Source organism: Pleurodeles waltl, chromosome 3_1 (assembly GCF_031143425.1).
Source record: "Pleurodeles waltl isolate 20211129_DDA chromosome 3_1, aPleWal1.hap1.20221129, whole genome shotgun sequence".
Lineage (NCBI taxonomy): Eukaryota > Metazoa > Chordata > Amphibia > Caudata > Salamandridae > Pleurodeles > Pleurodeles waltl.
Window position 1 is genome coordinate 361,377,244 of NC_090440.1, and position 20,241 is coordinate 361,397,484.

Consider the following 20,241-nt stretch of genomic DNA (forward strand, 5'->3'; position numbering starts at 1 on the left):
CTACCACCTATAATACGCGACCCTGGCTTCCCCCAGACCTGGGAGTTGCCACTACCTGCCCTGAGGCCCATTTGGCACCAAGACAGGTGGGAAATTAGCTGTGCAAGTAGGCGTATTGCACTACCAGGCTTGTCACACCCCTAAGGTAGGCAGCCTGATGTTCTCCACGAAAGAAGGGTTCCACCATCTTGGTTTTGGTGGACTTAGGGGTTCTGGGACAGGGTTATGCCCACTCCCCACAGGAATTGGTAATATCGAGGGTGTACTCACCCCAGGGGTAAGTTGCCCACTGGCTACATCCTACACTACCCTAAACGCCTCTAAATTGAGTGTTTAGGAGCTCCCCTGACACCAGAAGCACAGATTTGACTGACTGAGGAAAGAAGAGGACAAAGAAGAGCCAAAGAAATGAGAACTGGAGACTGTTGGTGCCAAACACTGACTGCCTACCTGCCCCTGTCCAAACAGTCACAACATCTCAAATCATCCTGTAAAATCCTTGGAGGGCCTCCAGCACTTCGTCAAGCCGTCAGGCATCTCCCTAGAAGCCCTGCAGGCACCAACTGCAACGTCTTGCTAACCGTTGCGCTGACTACTCGGTCCACCGATGCAGCAGCCACCCAGGAGGAGAGCCATCTTCCCACCTAGTGAGAAGATGCTAAGACCCACGGAAGCTATCCTGCACTGATACCCAGGGTACCAGACCCCTTGCAGCAGCCAAAGATTGTTTGAGTCCAATCCAGACTCCAGCGCCGTAAAGACCAACCAGCCAACGAGAGACATCCACATCTCAGTGGTCAGCACTGAGAGTGGCCCATCTGCTCTGTTTTGTCCCCCACTTGCAGGGACAACCAAGAGCTGTGGGAACCTTTGACACAGAAGCACCCGCTGACCAAAATCCACTGCTCCCGAGCTCCCTGGCCCAGGTCCACGACAACCAACGGTGCTCCCAGATCCTCCACAGTTCCTGGCCCCCATTGGGAGCTCCCGGACTTGCTCCCAAGCCCCCCTCTGCAGACTGTTTCTTGGGTGCCCACCCTTCCCCAACCGTGCAGTGCTCATGGCACCCAACCCATTCAGCACCTCTGCACCCAGATGACCCAGGGTAGGTAAAACTGAACTGCTGTTTTTTTCTTGTGACCTTGCCACCCTAGCACCCTATTATGATAGGAGCCCTCTTTTTGCATGGTTAGCCCCCACTCTGTGCCTGATGTTGATGTGTCCTATAAGTTGTAGTGCCAAGGGCCCCTTTTAACCAGGTTCCCTGGGTCAGAGCTCTTTCCCTAAATCTGTTGTGATGCTTGGCACAATTTGATGCACTCTTAAATATCACTGTAAGTTCCTAGTAAATGGGTACACCTGTACCCAGGGCATAGGATATTAGAGGTAGGCTCCTGAGGGCAGCAGCACTGATTGTGCCACCCGCTAGGGCCCTGCACCCAGATGCACCTAACACTGCCATTGCAGGCAGAGTGTTCTGGGGCAAACCTAAAAAGACAAAATCGATATGGCACACTCCCTGTGTTCCCTGTCCACCCTACACTGTATATGTTATGGGTAAGTCACCCCTCTAGCAGGCCTTCCAGCCCTAACGTACTATATGTGAGGGCATAGCTGCATGAGCAATATGCCCCCATTGTGTCCTTGCCAAACCTGGGACATAGTGAGTGAACAGAGCAGCCATATTACGCGCATGTGCTGGACATTGGTCAAACATGAATTCCCCAGCTACATGATGGCACTCTGCACCCTGGGTTGTTTGGTATCAAACAACTCAAGATGATAAATCCAAACTGGTACCAGTATTGGATTTATTCCTAAATGTACCCAGTGCAAAAGCTAACCTAACTGGCATGGTTGCTGACTGGCTCCATCCAGCATGCAACCTCCAGACAGCCAATATACAAACCTTGGGGGAGAGCCGTGTCTCTCAGGTTTGTAAGACAATGCCCTTCCTGGGTGGAGGAGCTAACACCCTCCCCCCGAGGAATGTGCATTCCCCTGGCGGTGAGCTTCAAAGGGCTACATCCCTTAAAACACGAGTCCCTAGGCCTGCTGCTAGCAGCAGATGGCTTCCCCCTTTGCTAGCCCCCACTTTTTGCAGGAGCAAAGGCAGGAAACCACACAACGGGTAGGAGGAGGGGTCTCACTGGGCATGCACCACCCCTAGGGGCTTGCAGGCGAAGTGGATCCTCCATGTTGGATGGCAGGGTAAATAGCCAATGAGTTTTAGAATAGTGACCCTTCCCACAGGAAGTGGTCACTATAGTGGGTGTAACCATCCAGAGGTAAGTATCCCATTGGACACTATCAGGGTCCCCCTAAAATGCCCCACAAATTCAGTATTTAGTAGGCTCCCCTAGACCAAGAAAGCAGATTCATCACGAAGAAAAGAAGACAGCATCTCAAGTTATTCATTGATTGTGTGTGGTTCATGATTGATATTGTGAGTACCAGCACAAGAACATAGGACCTGCTGCACCAGAAGAGGCTCCAAGTCCCCTGCCTGTTGCACCAGAGTCCCGACCATCGCCGCTGCGGAGGAGCTGACCACTGGCCTGACCTCAAAAGACCCAGAGGACCTCCAGGCTTCGCAAATAGCCTGAGATCTCCCTCCTGAGTGGAGGCACCAATCAAGAACCACAAGAAAGCTGCAAAGAACCAGCAAACCAGTGAGGGTCACTACATCGACCGGCCGATATCTCTGCAACCGGACCTGAAGACACACCAACGACAGCCCAGATGAGACCTACAAGTGTGCCAACTTTGGTGGCACTTTGCCCTCCTGTGGGCGAGTTGTGCCAATACCCCAGGTACTGGTCAGTGCATGTCGGACTACAGCAAAAACAGCTCTCCCAGAGCTGCAACTGGACCAGTAGGAAGGCCCAGTTGACAGACTTTAGGAACACCCCTGACCTCCCCCCAGAGTGCCCTTGTCGTCCTGTAAGGCCCTCTGAAGAAGACTAACCTCCAGATGCAAAGGGTTCCATTGCGCACAGCCTCCAAGACCTCCAACTCACCCTGCGTCCGGCTGCCCTGAGCCCTGCATTATGGAACCAGCTGTGTGCCACGGGTCCCTAACCCCTTGCTACCTCAACAGCCTAAGGCAGAGGTCTTCAAACTGGGGGGCGGGCCCCCCTAAGGGGGCCTCAAGTGATCCCGGGGGGGGGGAGTGCCAAACTCTGGCCAAAAGAAATATTATACAGATAACATGCGTTTGTTTTAAGCAGAAGCATGTTATTGCAGTTTTAAAAAGGTAACAGTACTTAACTGCAGTGTTTAAATAGGTTTAGACATATTTAAACATTGCCAACTTTCTAAAATAATTGTGAAAAATTCTGAGGGTGGGCCAAAGATTTTTATTTTTCAACTGGGGGGGTGCAGCGTTAAAACGTTTGAAGACCACTGGCCTAAGGGGACCCTTAAGCACCACCTTAAATTCTGCAAACCACCTCCTTTTCCAGGTGGCCCCTCCAAGTGGCCCTGTGCCTGTGCCAAGAGACTTTCCAGCTCTACTCCTGCCGGAACTAGGAGCCACCCAAGGCTCTCCAGCTGGCACAATGTGCCCACCATCCTCATCGACCATCCTGCAAAAGAAGAGACTTGTAACTCAACTGTGTGATTTTTATATGCATTTTTACAGATGGCCTTCCATTGATTCCTATGGTGCGTAATTACACACAGAAAAACTAACTGTATTAAAACTTTGAAAAATCATAACTCAAAAAGCATTAACGTATCTTAACCATTTTGGTCTTAACCATTTTGGTCTTAAAAATTATATAAAAATCTGAAGTATTTTGATAAATTCTGGTCTCGAGTTATTCATTGAGTGTGTGTGGTGCATGATTGATATTGTGAGTACAACAAATGCTTAGCACATCTCCTGGATTGGTCTAACTGCTCGACCAGCTACCTCAAAAATTTGAGGATTAAGTGATCTGATTTTTACCTCTGGAAACCAATGTGTGGGTGCCTGGAGCCCTTGCACAGTGTGCCTAGCTTAACACACTATATAGAGGGCCAGCCTCCTACACTTATGACCAAAAAGGGATCCCAGTGATCCTTCTGCAAAGATCTCTATGTAGTGAATGTATTTTACCCATAGAAAGTCATTACCGCATAATGGCACATTGGTGTACTTACTTACTCTACTGTAAAGAATTATTCTGCAACAGTACCTACCTTGCTTTGAGAAATTTCTGGTGTGTAAACATATGAAAGTCTTGTATTTTTCTAAAATTGGTCTCTAGTTTCTTCTTGAGTGTGTGTCTCATTTATTGACTCCGTGTGTTCAACAAAGGCTTAGCACTAACCCCTAAGCCTAAATTGCTCGCCCACTCTACCATAGAAAAGAGCATTTGAGATTAACTCCCTGTAAACCATTAAGGATTGTCTGGACTTTCTGCATAGTATTCCCTTACATTTCCTACATGCCTGCATTTACCCACACTCAATACTCACTGTACCCGCACCAACAGCCTCCTCAATACCTTCTCATCCACCAAACATGCCCCAGAAATGTGGCACCTGCTGCACTGCAATGCCTTGGATCTACTTTTCCTTACAGAAATCCCATGTCACAGCCAATTTCGACCTAAGAGGTACTCCTCTACAGACCACCTGGCCATCCAGCTACACCACCACAGACCTCGTCGCACCACTTGCCCTAGATGCTAACAGTTACATCCTACTCCTGAGTCCTGAACTTCCACTTGGAGGGCTACGCCAACCCCAACTCAGAAACACTAATTGAAGACATTGGAAGCCTGGGCTTTAGCCAATGATTAAAGGGACCTCCCCACGTCGCTGGACACGTCCTAGAAACTATTTTTACCACCTTCGACAACATTCAAGTTGACAAACCAGCACCAGTCCCTTGGACAGACAACACCATTGCCAAATTCAGCATCCCATGTCCCAGTCCAGCTCACATGCATCCTTATCACACTAGCCTGCATCGCTGACAAGGACTGGAACACTGCTCGCAACACCTATCGACCTGAACACAGCAACAGACTTCCCAAAGCTATCAAGAATTTCAACAATTGGATCACCTCCTATGCCGACTCTCTGAGCCCCCATCAAATATTACAAACAAGATCTAGACCCCAGGCCGCTTCATACACGGTGAAGCTCAGACTTATGAAATGCCACTGCAAACAAGTGCAATGAAAATGGAGAATGTGCTAGGAGAATGCGGTCTCCATATTCCAGTCCGTCCTGAGATGCTACCACCAAACAATCCAGATACCAAATCATGCCAGCCAGGGGTTTCATGAACCCTCTACTTTAGCACCTACAACGGAGGTGGGGTCCTTTAAATGAGACTTAAGTCTGCAACTCTGCAGACAAAAGTGCATAATTAAGACTATAATGGAATACAGTGTCAAAAGAAGAACAAGAAGGAGCAAAAAGAAATAAAGATAGGTAAATGGAAAAGAGAAAGATGGAAGGAAAATTGAATGGAAGGAAGGGTGAATGGATGAGTGGGTGGATGAATGAGTGTGTGGATAATTGAGTGGATAGATGCATGAATGGGTGAAAGGACAATTGATTGGATAGGTGGATGGGCAGGTAAAAGGATGGCAGAGTAAATGGATGGGGGAGTGAATTAATGGAGCGGTGGATGGACAGGTGAGAATTACAGAGTAGATGGATGATGGCTGGATAGGTGGATGGATGGCAGAGTAAAAGGCTGGATGGTTGAGGGGTGACAATATAGGTAAATGTTTGGTAGAGTGGATGGAAGGGTGGTGCAGTGGTCGTATGATGGATTGCTGGAAGGATGAATGGCAGTTTGGATAGATAAAGGATGGCAGAGTAGATGGAAGGATGGATGGCAGAGTGAATGGAAGGATTGAAGACTGGATGGCTAGATGGATGGGTCAATACAGAGTGGATGGAGGAATGGATGGATGGCAGAGTGGATAGATGGAAGGTAGAGTGGATGGGATGAATGACAGAGTGAACTGGTGGCTGCTTGGATAGAATAGGGAAAGATTGGCTGGATGAAAGAATGAATAGATGATAATATAAAGGTGAAGTAGTGGATATCAGCGGATCAAGGATGTATCGATAGATGCTTGGATGGAAGAGACAAGGGAGCTCTCCTCTGGTGAGTTGGGCTTGTTTCTGCGTAATGCCATGAGAGGTTTAGTTCACAGTGAGGGGTATTTTTATTCACCTCATAGTGGCTGCCCCCAACTCAGTCACTCCCTCTTAGGACCTCTGCAACTATCTCTCTCTCAACTCTTCAGCAATAAATTTAACACCATATCAGAGCAGCTTCAGCCCGCAACTGAATTGGACAGAGTTCACCAGACGCCTCCTGATCTTATCCAAAGAACCAGAAGAAACTGTCGCCACCATGAAATCTGTTTACTCAGGGTTCCCATCAGACCCCTTCCCCCACTATGTCTACTCAAACTGCAGTCCATCACTGCCTTGCTCACACCCATTCGGAACTCCACGACCTCTTCCGTGACCTTCTCATATGCTTAAACATACGCAGCTATCCTCCCATTGATGAAAAAACCCTCCTCAGACCCTTTAACAATCGTCACCTACAAAACGATCTCCCTGCAACAATTCCAGGCCTGGGTCTTAGAAAAAGTCATCAAACAGACACCTCACCAAATACCTCAATGACCATCAACTCGTAAACACCACTCAGTCTGGTTTCAGATCTATCCACGGCATGAAAACTGCCCTCGTTGATGACATACGCATATCTCTGGGTGGAGGAGGCACAGCGGTCCTCATCCTCCTAGCCCTCTCCATGGTGTTTGACATGGTGTCCTGTAACCGTATCATGTTCAGTGGCTACATGTTTGAAATCACCCACTGGGTGAAGACCAGCTGTCCAATGCTGACCACAGACAAAACTAAAATGGTCATCTTTGGGAAGAGCACTTCACTGTGGGACTCCAACTGGTGGCCAACAGAGTTGGGGCTGACACCCATCCCACTACCCATGCCAGCAACCTCAGAATTGGCATCAACAGCACACTCAAGATGACCAACCAAGCCTCATGCTTCCATACCCTGAAGATGCTGAGAAAATTTTCAAATGAATCCCAATCATCACCCGGCAAATCATCATACATGACCTTGTCACAAGCAAGCTGAGCTTCCGGTACACCCTCTAAGCCAGGTCAACACAAAACTCACATGAAGGCTGCAGACCATTCATAACTCAGCAGCCATAATCACTTTCAATCTTCCATGCCGAAGTCCCATGCCACCACACCGAAGGAGCTTCACTACCTCCCCATACATAAACAAGCATAAGGCAAACTCCTCACCCACACTTTCAAGGCACAATATAACACTGGCCAAGCATACCTCAACAATTGCATCTGCTTTCAAAAACCTTCCAGACACCTCCACTTGTCTGGACTCCTTGCGCACATCGCACACACAGGAAAACCAGATCCTTCAGTACATCGCTCCTAAAGCATGGAATGATCTGCAACTACACACAAGCTATCTCCTCCCTTCTTGAATTGTGCAAGAATCTGAAGACTTGGCTTTTCTAGTAGTACAACTACGACATTGGATCGGCTAGACTCCCACCTGCTCAGTGCCAGGTGATAATGCACTCTACAAATCTGCATAACATAACACAAAACATCCTTTCAGCATGCACTCAAATTCTGAGGAGTCACTTTGTTCATGTTTGTCTAAACAGTTTTGTTTAAATAATTGTGTTTTCTTGCATTCCATACTATTTCTAAGTCTGATAGGACTATGTTTAAAATTGTTTTTTGAACTAGATTGTCTTGGTTATTAAATTATTAGAAGGGTGGCAGGTTGGATTTTGTGAAAGCCTGTTATGTGTGTTTTAGGTTGTGATTGGAACGCCAACGCTGACACAGCGGAAAGCCATTCTGGAAGTCCTGACTGCATGCATGCCTACCAGCAGTGATGTTGACTTGGCAAAGCTGGCAGAAATTACAACGGGATATGTTGGAGCTGACCTCACAGCCCTCTGCAGGGAGGCTGCCATGCAGGCACTGCGGCTCAGCTGCCTGGTAAGAAAACTAGGAGTTACTTGAAGCAGTTTGTCCTACTTTAAAATAGATGTGGCCCTAGCTGTATTCTACACGGGGTGATCCTTGGTGTATATTCTACACTTGCTGATTTTCATTAAGACCCACATTATCTAGTGACTTTAAACAATGTATTTGTGTTTATTTAGCAAAGAACAATACTGCATTAAAAAGCACATTCTTATTTGTGTAGGGTATCTGTTACGCTGTACTTACTGCCAATACCTCAGAGCTCACTTTTCATCTTATACAAAATGTAAAAGTCTAACAAATATTTACAGAATATTGTCTATACAAAAGCAAGATTGTGTCTAAAAAGGTATACAAATTACACTTGACCTTCCTGCATCAATCAAATCAGGAAAGATGAAAAGCTTGTCTATGTATGGAGTAGTCACATTTCTTTGAATTAACTGTCGAGGCTCTGCAGTTCCATCATTTTCATGTATCAGCAACCCACGCATTTCAAGCTTAATCTAAAATTGCTTCACCTCAAAGAGGGAGTTAGCTCCCATGTAGAATTGCACTTTCCAGGCTGAGCAACAGAACAAATTAAGGTCATTCTTGAGATCTTGCTGCAGTTTGCGATATAATTTCAAAGCTTGCTTACCTTATCATTTCAGTATCTATTTAGGGCAGATATAGATTTCATAGCAAAGTAATCATAGCAAAACATGTAAAATTGAATTTAAAATCGGTTGAGCGTGAGCCTGGGTTTTTAGGTGTCGAACCATTAGTTTGACCTTTGAGGTTAAAATATTATAGATGGTCCTAACTATTAGTTAATTTAAAAATAATAAGTGTGTAACTGTGAATAGCCTGGTGCTATCTTCTTCAAAACGTCAGTACTGTCTTATGTCATTCTGTGTAAAAACCTCTAAAATAATTGGGGAACTTGCATTCAGTTCTTACTATTCCAAGGTGATATATATCCACACAAATCCAATTATTTTTCTTATTTGGTCTTTATTTGATTCTCAAAAAGTTTTCATTACATAAACACACACACTTCATAGTTTTACACTAGCATATAAACTGCTGTAGAATAAAACCTTATAATATGTTTCCCTGTTATTTCAGATATTTCACAGATATTAGGTTAATGAGTATTATATGCAGTAGCAGGAGTGGATTTCTCAGGAAATTATATAGAGCTAACATTCCTATCTCAATTTTCGGATCCTGCGTTGAATCATCCAATTTACAAGGATTTATTTTTCCAATTAAATGCCCAGCCCTAGCATCATGAACTATATTAGGTATATTTGGTAGGTTACAATCAAAGCCATTTTGCACCCAAAAGATTAGGGCAAGTTGTCTTTTGACCCATTAAAGCCACCAAAGATGTATTGGTTATGAGGTACTGCAAAATGTAATGTAAAAGTGTGGCACTGCATGGTGGAACATGAAGATAAAAATCCAGTTGAACTACAGAAAAAGGAGTCACAGAAAAAATAGTAGGTAAAACAAACAAAGCATATCATATGTAATTTCATTGTGCACCCTGCCTAACACCTCTCAAAACAAGGGTAATTTTGAAACCTCAGAGTAGACCATGGCAACATGCCTGTCACTTGCCAATAATAAGCTAACTGTCTCAGAGAGTCTACATGTTCTGTCTGAAATGTTTGTAAATGCCTTCTGGTGATTTTTGAATTGTTAAGACCCAAATGCCTTTGAGTGTGATGTGATCCCAACCCTCCCTTTTACTGTCATGAATATTGCCAATAAAAGTTAAACAATGTGGATGATTAAGAGAAAATGGGGTGTGAAGGAAGAGAGTGAGAAACAGTTGCATCAGAGTTGTTTGCGAAGATGGTAGAAGTTAAGAAACGTTAAGGCTTAACTGTATTTCTAACTGCAGATAACACAGTAGTTATCAAATTGGAAAGTCTCTTACCAAAACGTCTGCCACTGGTGCTGTGACAGTAGTTGCAGAAGGCCAGGAGACTCCCACCAAAGCAGTCATGACTTGCAAAAACCCAAAGTTGGTGAGAAGCATTGATAAGGACTTGCCTCCTCTATCAATCATAAAATGAAAATGTGATCATTGACTATTGCAACGTGTACATTTTCAAATGTATTTGTCAGTTTGAATTAAATTAATCGACAACATACACAATGAGTTTAAAAAACATGACAGAAGTATTAAAATCATAAAAATAGAACTTTTAATAAAACATTAATATTTGGTTTTATAACAATTCAATTCAATTTATTTATTTATGTTTTGGAACTCTAAACGAGGTCCACATAATAAAACAAGATAAGAGATACAAAGATGAAGAAGGCATAAAATATCAAAATATGAATGAATCATTAAACAACTGCCCTAAATGTAAATCTAATAATAATATAATAAAATATTAATAAGAGCGGTTTGATCAATTGATCTCACACAATTGTGGCTTCCCTGAACCTCTGATCATATCACCTCTCTCCAATATCTTCCTTCGAACAACTGAAAAGAACCATTTGCATCTTAAAGCAAATGTAAAAAAAGATTTAAAAAAATTAAACTTCTTAAGCACAATTCTAACCTTAGGGTAGCCACCGAAACAGCTGTATTTGCAGATAAAAGCTTTCTGAGGATCTTACCCTCCTGAAGATTCAGGAACCTCCATTTGGAGGAATCTATGAATTTCAAACCGTAGAGAAGAGAAGCGGGGATCTTAGCTCGGTAAACCGCTAGGAGATGGGCGAAATGTCTTCTTCCTGTGGCCATATAGAACGCCCACAAACCTCTTGCTTGAGCATCAGCTTTAGATTTTTTTAGAAGTAATTTGGTTTATGTCACTAAGATTCCCGCATACAATTTTACAATTTCCAGTTTCTGGTTACCTAGTTCCCAATGGAAATTAGAAAATGTTGCTCTCTTGCTGCCATGGAAGTGCAAAATCTTGCTCTTTGAAACATTAATCTTTAAAAAGTGCGACTCGGAGAACCTTATTGGGGTTAGATCAAAAATAATAATATCATCCCCGTACAGTAAACAATAGACCAGGCGTCTGCCTAATTGAGGGGAAAAACCCTGACTTTGAGATAGAAGGGAGGGCAAATCCGAGATGTATAAAGAAAAGAGTAAGGGAGTTTTATAGCAAAAAAATCCATGGATTTTAGGTACAGACTAGCACTCAGAAAGTAGTAAACAATCAAAAGAAGTGACCCATGCAAGTTCGGAGCATGGAGAGAAGTAAAAAGTGCAATTTGGTAGCCAGTGCCAAGTTGTTTTAGTCTTCTAAACCAAGCTGCTTGGAGGAATTTGGACACAGCAGACACCACGAAATGGCTGGTGTCTGTTTTGCAGATTCTCAGTTCTTCCCAGTAGTGTCTAATCTCCAGGACTAAGAAAAGTGGTTTGATCCATTTTAATCGCTCCTGTTTGTACGTGGGGCAAAAAAAAAGTACATTCTCAACTCTTTCCTGTCATTCCATACGGGGAATGTACCATGATTTGACTTTGGATCAGTCCAGCTATTCCTAAAGTATGTTAAAGGAAGAGTGCCCGGCCTGAGTTTTGTGCTCTATTTCCTGCAAAGCAGGGCTTGCAAGTAATCTAAAAATTCCTCAAATTAATAGGCAAACTTTATATTTAAAAAGGAAGCTGTTAAACTCCCCCTGGAGGAGGAATTCACTGTTTTGCTTGGGCTTGACACAAAAAGCTCTTCTTCACTGTAAGAGACACGTTGGCTGGAATACAAGCTGAGTTAGACCAAAATTCTCCTGGACCAATGGTTGGCTAAAGACTCTTTAATGTTCCTTATCCATGGGATTTTTAGCGCTTGCAATCTGCTGATAACATCACACAGGCCTACTCTAAAGTGGGTTCATTCTTCGGTCGACCAGACTCTAACCCAAAATAGAATGGGTTTCGAACTAGCACGCTCGCTTATTGGTTGCAAACCTAAATCTAAGAACAGGTGTTGCAGAGGAGTGCTCTGTGGCAGCCTCCGTAGTGATCTTATAAAGTGATTCTCTAAGGCTGCAAGATCTTCAACATCACTGTGACCCCAGAGTACTGCTAAATAGTTTGTGGCGCTAACAGCCTGTGCTCTGTAGACCTGCAATTTAGGGAAGGCTGGGTAGCTCATAATACCCTTAAATAATTAGCTATAGCGCACGCCCTATGTTTTTGCAGAAGGTTGCACTTTTCAACTTCTTCACCCCATTTGTCAGAGTCTGGCAACCCAATACCCATGTAGTCAAAATCGCTGACTCTTTCCAAGGTGTTGGGTCCCAAAGTTATTCTGCACCTGTAATATCTCTTGGGGTTAAATACCATTAGTTTAGTCTTCTGAGCATTTATCTGTAAGACATTTTTTCTACAAAATAGACCAATCTTCTCAATCAATATCTAAAGAACTTTCTGTGTTTTAGATATCAATAAAGTGTTGTTGGCATAGAGTAGCACTGGGATCTTTTGGCCTGCCTGTGTGGGTGAATTATTTATGCACTTAAACAAGAGCTAAGATGGCCGTTAATAAACAGAAGACATAGAGTTGATGCTAAAACATATCTCTGGCAAGGCTCTCTATTGATTTCTATTTTCCCTGTGAGTTTGCCATCGGGACCACTGCAGACCGGAGCATAATTTTCTGGATGTTGGCATCTGAAAATGAATAGTATATCAGATGGAACACCTAGATCTATAAGGGCTTGCATAATTTGTCCCGAGAGACCATATTGAATGCTGCCTGCAGGTCCACAAAAGCCACATACAGGATGCCCCTTCCCATTTTCACTATCTCCCACCTAACTAGTTGGAAAAGAAAGGCCTGGTCTGTTGTGCTTATAGCAGCATGTCAAATTAGATATAGGTAGAACTAATATTAAGGAAAACAACCAATCTGCATTAAAATGTTGTATACTGGACAGCCAAGGACCAATGTACAAATCTAATACTCGCTGCTTGTGAAAATTTACTTTGGTGCTCACTGTCAGTGGGTAGCAATGTTAAGAGGTGAAAATACATTTTAAATTAAGGTATGGGGGCTTCCCACATTGTACATATACAAGGGACAACAACTACTTAAAAAACATAACATGATTTTGTATAGCAAAAGGGTGGACAGGAAATTTTCCCTTGATGAGGTTTGAACTGGGAGCCAGCACGTCAGCAGCGAGGGCATGATGGCATTACTCAAGGAATATTAGGTAGGCTGTGTTGTCACTGAAACATACAATGACCTATTCAATCATGAGTTCACAGGATGAAATCTCTGATGTCATGGAATCCTTACGTTACTTCTACAGTCTTCGATAAGGGGAAGTCAAGTTTACTTTGTCATGTAAAATATTCAAAACCCCCCTTTTTTTTTTTTAAGGTTATCTCCGTCTATCTTCTTAAACACACTCATCTCTTTTTGCCCCTCACACCCCATGCATTCTTTGTCCTAAAATCTTCATTGTATACCACATAAACCCTTTTCAAACAAGAAGTCTTCAATGGCTAATTTATTTATTTGTAATTAGAGTGGTTTGAATTCCGCAACAGTAGTATTCGCCTAATCTGTAATCTCCATCTGTTACAGGAACATACATGCTTGGAAACCTACACAGGGGCATCCACTTACTGTCAGGTTTATAATTGTCACAGTAATAAAGGTAGAAAATGTGCTTAAGTTAATCTAAACAACCATTATTTTCAATTCGTTCAATTGTTTTGTTGTTATTTGCCCTATGCCATTACAGACAAGATCAAACCATGTGCACATCAGTTTTGACCAAACTTAAACCTAAGAGGTTACTCCCCTTTGAAGGGAAACACTTGTCAGTTCCTGCAGGATGGTACATTGGTCAGTGGTCAAGATTAATTCAATAATTCCATCTTTCACTATTTTTCAGAATTCTCTTAGAAACATCACCCGCAATTATCACCATTACACTGTCTTAAAGATGTTTTGTTTCATGAAAGCATCATGTTGGTTTTATATTCCAGGGCTCTGTAAAAAATATCTGCATGGCACATTTCTATGAATCTTTTAAAAAGATCCAACCATCCTCGTTTCGGAGCTCTGTTGGGTTGACAGACTGCAAATGTGTTTTGTGGGAGCAAATTGGGGGCCTCGAAAATGTGAAACTGCAGTTACAGCAGGTAATACAATTCTTTTTAATAAATACTCTGTTGTCCTTTGACATGATGTTCTATTGTCCTGTGTCTTGCCTTAGCTAGTTTAAATGAATAAATGTAGAACTGGGTTGGCAATCATATAGACGAAATGCACGTGAAATAGCATTCACCTTATGTAAATTACTTGTTTTGGGGGAGGTGCCCAAGCAGAGCTGGTAGAATGTTGCGATCCATTTAAAACATGTTTCTATGGACTGTAACCATCAGTAGCCAATGTTGGTGTTTCATGAAGGGAGAAAAGTGGTAGGTTCTAGGCACCCTACAGATCAGATGAGCAGCTGCGTTTTGGATTAGTTGGAGTTTGTTGGTGGATTTTCCAGGAGCAGTAAGAGTGGAGTTATGATATCTAGGTGAGATTGAATACTTACATTCACAACAAGGTAAGGACATCTATAGTTCAAGACTGTAATAATATTTTGAATAGTTTGTAGCTGAAAATAGGAGGTACTTCATATTTCAGTGACATGATGACCAAAAGAAATATTGGCACGGAGATTAATGTCAATATTCCATACAACAGAGCAGGCCCATTAAAGTGGACCAGTGCAGGGAGTTCATATTGAATGCACTGTTGGGGACAGTCGTCAGTGTTATCTTGGAAGGATTCAAATGCAAGCAATTTTGTGACAACCACCAAGATACATGCTATGGGAGAGAGCCGAGCTAGAAGGAGAATCCCTTATGAAGATCAATTGAATGTCAATTGGATACATTTACAGTTTTGCCCTCATTTGTATGAAAGTTGGCGAGAGGACACATAGATATTAAATATAAGGGGGATATTATAAAACCCTGAGGGACATTACATATGAGAGTGTTGGGTTTGAACTTGTAAAAGGCTCCAGCCTCCACCTAATGATGATCTGCTAAATAAGAGATCAACAATTTCAAGGCCATAGCAAGAATGCCATTTGACCTGGGTCTGGAAATTAAGATGGCATAGTCGATGGTGTCTAATGCTGCTGAGAGGTATAATGGGACCAGAGTTGAAACACGCCCTTCATCCACCAGTTTGTAAATTTCATCCACAACAGGTATCACCACCAGTTTGGTACTTCTGTTTCAATAGTTTCTCTTGTAAAGGAACAAAGAATTCCTCATCTCTAAGGAAATTGTTTCTCCTTATTATACTAGTAAAAACGAATTGTATAATCTGGGGACATTGTGAACAGGCAGTTAGTTGACTTTCTGTACTTGAGGTGTTTGCTTTTCTGCCTCTAGTCATTCGAACAAAACAGCAAAATTGATTGAGCACAAATGGCAGGATCTACCAAATTCAATATTTTATTTAATGTTGTCAATGTTCTGAAGTATAAAAGGTCTGCAAGTCCCAAATTATATGTTTGGAGCACAGGTATAAGGAGGGATGCTCTAACACTGTAACATTACAATTAATAAACGTGTCTGTTGTTTGAGGAGACACTGTTGTAGACTATTTTTTAGCTCTGCATTCACCAAGACCTTTTGTTTGTCCCTACAAATATTCCTATAAAATATATAGAGGGGACTTTCAGTCATCCCGCTTCATTCATTGGTCTGCTGTATTGGCTTTCACATTTTTCTTCCTCTCACCACATTATACAAAGGCTGTCCTTTTCTCATTGTTTATTTGTTGTTCATTTCTGTGTGGTTTTCTCACTGTTTTCCAAACCTTTTTAAATAAGTGCTTATCGGTGTTTATTCAGCTGCCTAACCCCCTAAATCGACCCAGACTGTGTTTTTCCACAGTTTACAAAACATGTTGTTTTTTTGGAGTGAGTTTTATAAAGCACATATTTAATTTAAAGGAGAAGTATTGCAGTGTATGTAGTAACGTCCCATTGGCAGTGTATGTAGTAGATTTTGTTAGACTGATTCAGGCATAGGAAACATCTTATTACCCTCTCACACATCTCATTACCTCTCACAGTCACTCTGTCAGGATTCGGTCTGGTGTACAGGACAATTAATGGATTAAAAAGTAAGAGTGCTATATTCAGACGTTTTAATAAAGACATTCCTGGGCACTTAAGGTCATTGAACTACTCCTTACTGAATTATGACATTGTAGGAGAGGTCAACCACATAGGTTTATAGTTTTGAATTACACCAGATTACTTTGTAGCCCTTTATTATTAGGCACCTGTAACTTGATACTTTAAGCATGTTTGCCTCCGGTTTTCCGCACTGTTGGCTTGACTACATTAGGGCTGTGCTGACATTCATAGCTGTCACATGTCCCCGTGGCAAATGTCTCATTTTAAGTCAGTCCTGCCCTTTTAACAACAACACTGTATTCTTGGGCTTTACATTTTGATGTTAACATTGTAACTATAAGTTGAAACCCCAGGCAGTAAAGTGTCATTGTGTTTTAATCCAGGAATAGTTAATTGTATTACATATATATCTCAATGGGGCACCTTGCAGCAATGTATTTTGTTGGTATGTGGAAAGGCTTGTGTTACGTTTTCACCACTATCCTGTGTTCATGGTGACAGCACCCTTTTCTCGCAGTTACCTGTCATTACAACTTATGTTGGATGTTTAAAGCCCGGAGTGTTTGTCAGGTGAACTGCCCTAAATACTGACTTGTTAGAAAAGGGGGTTGATGTAGCCACGCCACTTATGTGTCTGTGGATAAATGTGATAGTACATATTGGTCAGATATGTATGAGCCAGCTATTGTAAAAATCAGTAAAAGAATTAAACACTGCCAAAGATCAACTATGATGTTAATATTTTTTATTTTAGATTGAGGGTCTAGTGGCTTCCCCAACAGTAAGGTTTTGCATAAACCATGAGAAAACAAAATAGGAATTGCCACAGACAAAATGCAGGTGGCCAGGGCCAGACCTGTTAGTTTAGCCAATGCTTGTTAAGGGAATTTACCTTCTGGGCCTTGATAGAAAACAAATGTAGAAGCGTACAATATTTAACTTTGCTTTAAGTGAAAGCTTTTATTTTGTGGTGAAATAAGGTTGATAAATAAAGGTCTAGAGAATGAATGGTCCATAAACATTTTAGAATATTCAGCGTCACCTGGACATCACATCTCATTGAACTGTAAACTGCAGTGGCCTTTTCTTCTTCCAGAACACAAGGAATCTATTCAATGTGCACAAAACAACACTGGAGTAGCAATGTGATATATATGATGTGTATATTTTTATGTCTTACATCAAAACGTAGAACAGGTGCAGTTGAAAAACGTTTGGTCTTGCATCAATGCCACTGTTAATTTACTGCACATATTATACCATCATTGATTAAAGTACCAACGTAAATGTACACAGTGAGGCAGTGTGACTGTGTCTTGTTCCTTTGTGTGTTCGCAGAGCATTGAATGGCCTATGAAGTTCCCAGAAGCCTTTGTGAGGATGGGCCTGACCCTTCCGAAGGGTATTCTTCTTTATGGACCTCCTGGGTGTGCCAAAACAACATTAGTGAAGGCTGCGGCTACAAGTTGTCATTGCTCTTTCCTGTCCATAAGTGGTGCTGACCTGTTTTCACCGTATGTGGGGGATTCTGAGAAAATTGTAGCCCAGGTTTGTTTGTTGCTTTAAGTATTGCATCACTGCTTTACAAATAGGTTTTGTGTGCTTGTCTCGTGTAGCCAGCCATTCACAATCAAGTACACAGTGTTTGCATGATTTTCAATTGAGGTACTTGTATAATTGATCAGATTCTGTGACCTTTGCATGAATGTACTTCATTCCTACCTATTGCTTCCAAGCACAACATTTCAAAGTATGCAGTAGGAGTATCACTGCAAGGCAGTTTGGTAAGTTCTTTCTAACTGTGGCATTAGCCCTACCTCAGTAGCCCATCTATATTAGCCAGAGTTCATGGACAGAGGAAGGTGTAGCATTTGGCTTCTGGAGGAGAGGCAAATTAGTGGTATACCTCATATTGCTTCTTCAGAAGGGGTGAGGGATGTTGATAATGTTATCAGTCAGGATTTCCAACTCAGAATTGAGCTGTAAGTTTGAAATTTACTTTTATTTAAAGCAAATAAAAGCTTTCCCTAGGAGGGAAAAAGAAAGGCAACGCTCTATGTAGTACTTTCATAAAGAGCAGCCCCTGGTGTCAGAGCCACAATTCTTCTTATTTACTTCCTTTGGCCTTAGTTGTTAGAAATTGGGTCTCTAGTTGGCAGAGGTATGCGCACTGTACAAGTAGGGACCACAACCCTAGTCAGGGTAAGTCAGATACACACCCTAAATTAATCAGTGCTCACCCTCTTGTAGCTTGACACAGCAGTCAGGCTTCACTTACGAGGCAATGTGTAAGGTATTTGTGCAACGCTTAATACAGTAACACAATGAAAACACCAAACTGGTTCAGAAAAATAGAGAATCGTTTTATAAATAAAACAAGACCAAAAGGACAAAACTCTAATAAATAGATCCTGAAATGTGCAATTTTAACAGTTTAGGTGAAAGTGCATAGAAGTTCAAGGTGCCAGCTGTGTTATCTGGCATCGCCAACTGGGACAAAGTCCAGATTTCAGGCTGACTGCGATAGAGTGCAGGCAAGATATAGGGACCCACTGGGCCCACTGAACACAATACCTTAAACCTTGGTGCACGGTCGGTGCAGTGTTGCTTTTTGATGCTTTGTGGCGGTTCTGGTGAAGGCCACAGAGGGCAGAGGACCTTAGGCCCACTTCCATGGGTCCAGGAATAGGGTGGTACCACTTAGCAGGGCAGACTCACAGATGGCAGAGTCCAGGTGCAGGAGCAGGTCGGTTGGAAATCTTTTGTGTCCCTGAGACTTCAGAAAACAGAAGTCCAGTCAACTGGCCCTTGGAGTCACTCTAGCTTCTGGGTTGTAGAGAAGCAAATCCAGTCCTTCTCACTCCCAGGCAAGAGGGCAGCAGGCACAGGCCAGCACAGCAAATCTGGAGTCTAGCAAAGTACCAGTCCAGCAGAGTGGCAGTCCTTTCAGCAGCACAGCAGTCTTTCTTCCTGGTATCCACAGGTCCAGAAATGTACTGAAGTGGTGGCGTCTGACGATCAGTATTTATACTTTGGTGCCCTGGTTTTGAAAGGTAGGGGAAGCTTCTAAATGCATGCCTTTGTAGTGTACAGATGCCCTGACTCCCTGTCCTGGCTACAATCTGGCTGGACTGACAGTGCAGGGTTGTTAAGCCCTGTTGTGTGTGGACAGGACAAGCCTATTCAGGTGTAAGTGAGGCAGTACTAAGCTCCGCTCCCCCCCCAATCAAGCCAGTCAAGAGCCCATTAAGGCCCATCAAGTAATACCTAATCTCCCATTGTGTGTGGCTGAATAGAGGGAATGCACAGGCCCAGCTGTCACCCACCCCAGAGTGTATTGGAGACAGGCAGCTGGCACACATGACTCGGAGCAGAAAAATGCCAACTTTCTAAAAGTGGCATTTTTAAGTTTGTAACCATAAATCCAGCTTTACCCTTAAAGATAATTTATTATTACAAGTCCATAGCTACCAAACATGACTTTCCTATCCTTCTCAATCTGGGATTACACCTAATAAATGTATTAAGGAATCCCCAATTGCTATCCTATGAGAGTGGTATGCCAGACAGTAGTGAAAAACGAATTTGGGAGCTCTTCCCTACCAGGACATGTAAAATTTAAAAATATATGTCCATGCCATTCACTTACACTGCACCCTGCCCTATGGCATACCTAGGATTTACGTTAGGGGTGTCTTATGTGTAATAAAAGGGGAGTTTTGGGGGGCGTGGCTTCGGGCGTCAAGATGGCGGTCGCACTCTGAGAGTGCTCTGGACCCCTCCGTCATCCGCCCGTAGTTAGAGTGGCCTGACCGAGTTGAGGACGTCGTCTTGACGATCCTGGCGACCCCTGGACCCCTGGGAATCTCCGGCGGCGAGTAACTTCATGAGAGCGGCCCCGCTCCCGAGCCGCGCCCGATCCGTCCGATCCGTCCCTGGAAACAAAATGGCGGCCGGGGCTGATTTCCGCGGCTGAGTCGGGCCGAACCGACGATCCCTCCCGATGCGGTCGAGCTGGAACGGAGGTGTGGCGGGGCGAGGAAAGAACCCTGGAGGGAGCTGAGGCTGCGCTCCAAACGTG

At 43.1% G+C, this 20,241-nt stretch overlaps 1 protein-coding gene across 3 annotated transcripts in view; it reads left to right on the plus strand.

Annotated features, from left to right (window-relative positions):
* AFG2B (AFG2 AAA ATPase homolog B) overlaps nt 1–20,241 on the plus strand; it is a 201,594-nt gene that overhangs the window by 64,018 nt on the left and 117,335 nt on the right. For all 3 annotated transcript variants that reach the window (XM_069222523.1, XM_069222522.1, XM_069222524.1), the window contains exons 4-6: nt 7,851–8,036; nt 13,993–14,148; nt 17,499–17,708. In XM_069222523.1, the coding sequence (XP_069078624.1) occupies nt 7,851–8,036; nt 13,993–14,148; nt 17,499–17,708 (552 nt within the window). The remainder of the gene's footprint in view (nt 1–7,850; nt 8,037–13,992; nt 14,149–17,498; nt 17,709–20,241) is intronic.